This window comes from Acyrthosiphon pisum, chromosome X (genome assembly GCF_005508785.2).
Source record: "Acyrthosiphon pisum isolate AL4f chromosome X, pea_aphid_22Mar2018_4r6ur, whole genome shotgun sequence".
Taxonomy (NCBI): Eukaryota; Metazoa; Arthropoda; class Insecta; order Hemiptera; family Aphididae; genus Acyrthosiphon; species Acyrthosiphon pisum.
In genome coordinates, this window is record NC_042493.1 from 393044 (window position 1) to 399106 (window position 6063).

Genomic DNA, 6063 nt, shown 5'->3' on the forward strand with positions numbered 1-6063 from the left:
GGAAGCAGTTGAAGAACGAGAACCCAATCGAAATATAGAAGTTGGTTTAGGGCGGGTTGCATAAACGTTCTGTAACTACTTACAGATCTGTAAGTACGTTAACGGATCTGTAAATAAAATTAGGTGTTGCTTGAACGCTCGGTAAAGTTACCGGCTCTGTAAATTATCGGCTACCGGACCTGTAAACTGCAGATCCGATTTGGGCTCTGTAACTAGTTACAGATCGGTTAAAATAATATAATATTATTATGATAAGATAAACAAGTTCTATTATCAAAGATTATCAATATTCAATTTATATTATTTATATTATATATTTTTTTAGTTTTTGCGATAATTAAAGAATACAAATTATTTTTAAGTTAATATACCTACGCAGTACGCGGTTACGCACAATTTTTTTCCAATAATAACGATGGAATATGATTCGTCTAGTTCAAATGATTCGTCTTCGTCTAGTGACGAAGATTTTATAATTGGTGTATTGCAGGTATTACCGAGACCACGATATTTTCGTGACAGATCGAATCCTTTCAGTGAATATGACGATACGGATTTCAAACAGAGATTCAGGTACCTACCTATATTAAAAAATATTTGATTTCACTAGTTTACTGTTGTAATTTGTTAGGTATAAATATAATAAGTAATCATTAGCCGAGTTTATACCCTATAATTTGTATGCAACTGATTAGTTAAATCAGACTATTCAAATTCCAAAATGGAAATCCAAACTATGTATTAGTTATTTGATTCCTTAGAAATGAAACAGATAATTAGTTAATAGTTTAACCATATTTCAAGGCTCAAGTGAAAATGCACCATTTAAGTTTTTGGGTCTATGCCATCTACCTATATTTAGTTAGGTATTTTATGTATCAGAGACCAGAGTAGTATTTTGTATTTTTTAGGCTGTCTAAAATGATGTTCATTGAGTTGCTAAACATGATACAAGATGATCTTCATCATAATTCACACCGGAACATGTCTTTGTCACCAATGCTTCAGCTTCTGATTGCACTTAGATACTATGCAACTGGTGCTTTTCAAGTAATTTTTTTAGAATTTTACATAATCTTCACATACATTTTTATTAGACATTTGAAATATGTTGTATAAAATACAGAGATATATAAATGCATTATGTTATATTTTAGGCAGTTCTAGGAGACCATATATGTGTACATAAGTCAACAGTTTGTCGTATTGTTAAAAAAGTGTCTACATGTATTGCAACCCTAAAACCACAATACATTCAAATGCCTAGAACAGAACTAGAGAGAGAATCAGTGTATGAAGGTTTCAATCAATTTCGTCAATTTCCCAATGTTATTGGTGCAATTGATTGTACTCATATAAAAATACAATCTCCCAATAGTAATATTGGAGAAAGGTTTAGAAATAGAAAAGGATATTTTTCCATAAATGTTCAAGCTGTTTGTAAAAGTAATTTACAATTTACAAATATTGTGGCTCGGTTAGTAACTATAACTAAATAATTATACATAGAAAAATACTTGTAATTTATTAATCATTATAAATTGTATGCATTTTATTAAAATGTTAATAGTTGGCCTGGTTCGGTTCATGATTCTACCATATTCGACAATTCACTATTGAGAGCACAATTTGAAAATCATGAATTTGGAGATGCTCTACTTCTAGGAGATGGAGGTTACGCATGTAGAAACTATTTGATGACCCCTCTTGCTAATCCAATTACCGAAGCAGAAAAACGTTATCAGGTTAGAAAAAACAAAACGTGTCTCATAAATGACAACCATTATTAGTTGTTCTAGTTAAAGCAATACATTTTTAATATTTTTTAGAAAGCCCAAATCGGTACCAGAAATGTTATAGAACGAACATTTGGTGTGTGGAAAAGACGGTTCCCAGTATTGTCTGTTGGTATTCGGACACAAATACCAACTACTTTGCGAACAATCATCGCCACAGCAGTGTTACATAATATGTTGATTAAAGCTAATGATCCCTTACCTATAGATGATACTCTCCTAAATGAAAATTTGCTTCGACAAGTTCCAGTTTACCCTGTACAACAAACTGGAAATATAGTGCGCCGAACATTAATTGAGACTGTATTTAATTAAATTTGTTTTCCAATTATTTTTTTATAGAATTATTTTATGTACATACGATTTTTAAGAATTAAATTAAATTAAATATTTAAAAAAAAAACATAATTCCTATTAAATATGAAAACTTGTACATAACTGTAATTTCACTCTCGATGATGTGTCTATGCAACAAGAGACTCATTATTATATTATGTAAGGTCACCCTTGTGACAATGTCATAAAAAATAACTAAGAACTAAAAAAATTGCCTTTATTAAATAATAGATAATTATTGATATACAAAATAGGTAACTTATGTACCTATGTATTTTAGTATGAATAATAACAAATACTGATAATAATATTATAACAAAAACATAATTCTTTTTTAAATATGAATATTAAACTAAATAACCTAACCCCTTTTTTAACAAATACTAATCATAATATTATAACAAAAACATAATTCTTTTTTAAATATAAATATTAACAAATACTAATCATAATATTATAACAAAAACAATTCCTTTTTAAGTATAAATAATAATAAATACAGTATTATATTCTAGAGTACCTATTATAAATATAATTTCTTTAGGTTAAATAATAACAACAAACTCATTAAAAGCTAATTTTCCAATAGCTTTTGTTTTTGTAAATTTAAAATATCTTCTTGCAATTTCATTTGTTTTGTTTTTGAATCCAATTCTAATTTTTTTGTTGCAAGTTCAGTCTTAACTATTTGCAGTGTAGTTTCTGCCGTTTCTAATTCCACCATTGCTTTTTTAATTTTTATGTCTTGGATATCTGATGAAAATTTTTGTTGTGTACATACTTTGTTAATTTTTTTTTTTGCCAACTCTTGTAGACCATCACAGACAGATTTTTGTGATGAACTTCGTTTAACCGCAGTATCTTTTTTTGTTTTTAAATTACTAGACAAATTTATTTCTGGTGACTGGTAACTGTTATTTAATGTTGATGTTTCAGGTTCTATATTAAATATACCTTAAAAAAATATAGATAAGTTAATACATTTATACATTTATAAGACCTTCACATAGGTAAATCCCAATAGTTAAACATAAAAAATAAAATGTATATACCCCAATCCACTTTTTTATGGGAATTATGAGTTAAATCATCTACTGTGATATCAATTTCTTCTACTCCATCTTCAAATTCAATAGTTTCCACATCATCTTGTACATTTTGACCACATCTGTCAGCGTTTATTGGATCTTAAATGTAAAAAACTCATATAAATTACTAAAATATTTTGAAGTTAATACAATAGATAGTATGTATACATAATTTTTGATTCTATGAATTATTAAAATCCTTTAATTTTAGATTTTTTATAAATGATAAAATTACTTTAATACAGTAATATAAATATACCATATCATATATTTACTATTCACTAATATTAGTTGATAGGTTAGGAATCAGAGTCTTACCCAATTGCCCTTCTTAATTTTTATTTGAATTATATAATTTAAATATTAGTAACTAGGACATACCAGCATAGCCATAATCATCATCAAATTCATTTACTAACGGAGTAATTCTGTCTTCAATTACTGCAATTACTTGCTCGCTTAATTGGTTCATACTTTTTTTGTATTGTCCTCCGCCTGTTTTAAATCTTTCAACCTATAATACAAATAATAACATAATTAGAATACACATTAAATCTAGATCAGTCACTTCTACTACATAGAAACAAAGAGTTTGCATAACAGTAATTTGGGTTGTCAGAAATATTAAAATTTGTAATTAATGGTACATAATTGAAAATCATGCTAGAACACATTTCATTTCAAATATTTAAAATCAAATCTTTTACTGAGTGTCAACCACCAATTGTTATTTTGATGGAGGTAGGATAAATTAAGTAATAATGGGACTTACTTTATCATTTTTATTTTCACTTTTAGCGGTTTTACTTAAATATTCAAATAAATATTTGATTTCATCTACTGTTCTTACACCTGATGTTTGGTGCAAATTAAATGTTTCAAGAACATTTGACCATGCTTCATCCTTTTCAAATAGATGGCCACTAAGCTATGTTAATAATAAAAAAAAAAAAAAATTCAGATATATGAACTTATGTTGTTTTTTTATCTTGTGCCTATATACTTTACAAAAGTACAAAAAACTTACAATAGATGAACGTTGAGATTGGACCAAGTCCAGAACCATGGATTGTTCCTCATCCGTAAATAGTTTAATGATTTTATACATTAACACCTATTTTAAATACAATGTTTTCTTATATTTTTAATTTCATTAAACAGTAAATTATATTATAGTTTTATCATAAATATGTATCAGTGTACCTGCCGACAACAATAACACAGGCTAATTCACACATAATTGCAACATGTTCTTAGTATTTACCTATACATTTTAACTTACTTTATCATCACTAATTGATTTTTTCGCTTGCCTTTTGGCCATGTCATATAAGGTTTTTAGCTGTTTAGCAGTTCTAATACCAGTTGTTTGCTGATCATTGTATTCGATAACAATATTTTCCCATATTTTGCTTTTATGTTTAATGCTAAAAGAATCAGTCTAAAACAAATTTGAATATGTGTAAAACAAATTAATACATCAATATTATAAGTACCTACTCTAATATCATTGCCCTGTTTTGTTAACTAAATTTGTTATACATACCTTTATGTTTTCAATGATATGTTTGTAGGGATTAATAAGTTCAATGAGCATTTTTTTTTCTCTTTCATCAAAATTTTTAGTTCTTGAATTTTTTTTTACCATACTTTCATTAACATTCGACATTTTAAAATTGTCGACAGTAGACGGCTATAAAATAATAATACTTACAAAATTTAGAATAAATACCTATACCAATTAATATTCGAATTCGAAAAATAAATATTAATTTAAATAATTTGTATTTACTTTTATGAATTATGATAAGAATTGTTTGGTTTGGTTTTATCAAAAAAATATGGTTTAATTTATTTGGTAACCACGGTTATTAATAATTTAATATTTGTTTATGCAACCCGAGAATAGTTTACACAATCATTAAAAACCTTACAGACCCGGTAAAATACAGGGCCGGTAACATATTTACAGACTGTTCTTTATGCAACCCGCCCTTAATGTGTAATCCAAGAAATTCAAAAATCTTAGTTATTGCAGCAAGGTCCTCATCAATCGAGTCATTGGATAATGAAGTAGGTTCCGAAAGATTAAATAATAAAATGTTTTTTTGACGACTCTGGATATCAAGCATTTCAGCTATTAGATTATTGGAAGAGGAAAAATTTAAGATATTCGCCTTGTTAAGGTTATCTTCGATGGTTGAAACTCTAAGTTTTAATGATTCATTATCAGAAGATAAGGTGTCTAATTTCGACGTAGGATCATTCACTTTGGAGGTTAGGCCTGAAATTTTTTCAGATTGTGAATTCATCATTGCGACCAACTTATTTTGTGAGGATTTGATTTCACTCACAGCTTTAATTAAGCTGTCGATTTTACCTTCCATTTTAATAATAATAATAAAAATAAATCTAAAGATAGGTAGGTGTTGATGGGTAACTGGTGTTTTAGAGCCAGAAGTGGAAGAGCGTGAATATGGTTAATTAATAATATCCCATAAACGACCGTTTAAGTCTCCAGATAATTTGGTGTTTGGGAGATTAACAGCTGTTGTAGATTATGTATAATATTGTGGTTAGTTAATAATAGTAATTCACTCTATAAACGATCGTTAAAGTCTCCAAATTACTAATTGTTATTCGGAAGATTAACAGCTGTTGTATTCAGTGAACGATGACTCGTGATAAGAAGAAAAAATAATGCTCACCAAAAATGAAAATGTTAGTGGAACGAAAATCCACAAAAAAATCTGAAATCCGGAATATGGAAGATTGCAGTGACTCACAACTGAAGCTGAAATGGTAATTAATATTACGAAACACAGCACGGACGGATTTAAAAT

General features: G+C 27.9%; 2 protein-coding genes across 2 annotated transcripts; one reads left to right on the top strand and one right to left on the bottom strand.

Annotated features, from left to right (window-relative positions):
- Window positions 1-334: 334 nt before the first annotated feature.
- On the top strand, window positions 335-2186 carry LOC103309038 (putative nuclease HARBI1). Its single transcript, XM_008183543.3, has 5 exons — window positions 335-573; window positions 912-1050; window positions 1158-1477; window positions 1571-1745; window positions 1830-2186. Exons 1-5 carry the CDS (start codon window positions 416-418, stop codon window positions 2109-2111), a joined length of 1074 nt encoding a protein of 357 aa, XP_008181765.1. The 5' UTR covers window positions 335-415; the 3' UTR covers window positions 2112-2186.
- A 462-nt stretch (window positions 2187-2648) lies between these two features.
- Window positions 2649-4896, bottom strand: LOC100569252. The gene is made up of 7 exons (XM_016803404.2): window positions 4767-4896; window positions 4503-4661; window positions 4248-4334; window positions 3993-4148; window positions 3602-3734; window positions 3185-3319; window positions 2649-3086 (listed from the first exon to the last, which is right to left on the bottom strand). The coding sequence occupies exons 1-7, from the start codon at window positions 4887-4889 to the stop codon at window positions 2707-2709; spliced, it is 1173 nt and encodes a 390-aa protein (XP_016658893.2). The 5' UTR covers window positions 4890-4896; the 3' UTR covers window positions 2649-2706.
- Window positions 4897-6063: the final 1167 nt, after the last annotated feature.

What these genes read in the sequence shown, in the direction of transcription:
- LOC103309038 (XM_008183543.3), top strand. Translation starts at nt 416, where the DNA reads ATGGAATATGATTCGTCTAGTTCAAATGATTCGTCTTCGTCTAGTGAC. An exon ending in ATGCAACTGGTGCTTTTCAA is followed by an intron (nt 1,051 to 1,157) that starts GTAATTTTTTTA and finishes GTTATATTTTAG; the next exon opens with GCAGTTCTAGGAGACCATAT. An exon ending in AAGCAGAAAAACGTTATCAG is followed by an intron (nt 1,746 to 1,829) that starts GTTAGAAAAAAC and finishes AATATTTTTTAG; the next exon opens with AAAGCCCAAATCGGTACCAG.
- LOC100569252 (XM_016803404.2), bottom strand. Translation starts at nt 4,889, where the DNA reads ATGTCGAATGTTAATGAAAGTATGGTAAAAAAAAATTCAAGAACTAAA. An exon ending in AATCTCAACGTTCATCTATT is followed by an intron (nt 4,149 to 4,247) that starts GTAAGTTTTTTG and finishes TTATTAACATAG; the next exon opens with CTTAGTGGCCATCTATTTGA. An exon ending in TGATGATTATGGCTATGCTG is followed by an intron (nt 3,320 to 3,601) that starts GTATGTCCTAGT and finishes TTTACATTTAAG; the next exon opens with ATCCAATAAACGCTGACAGA.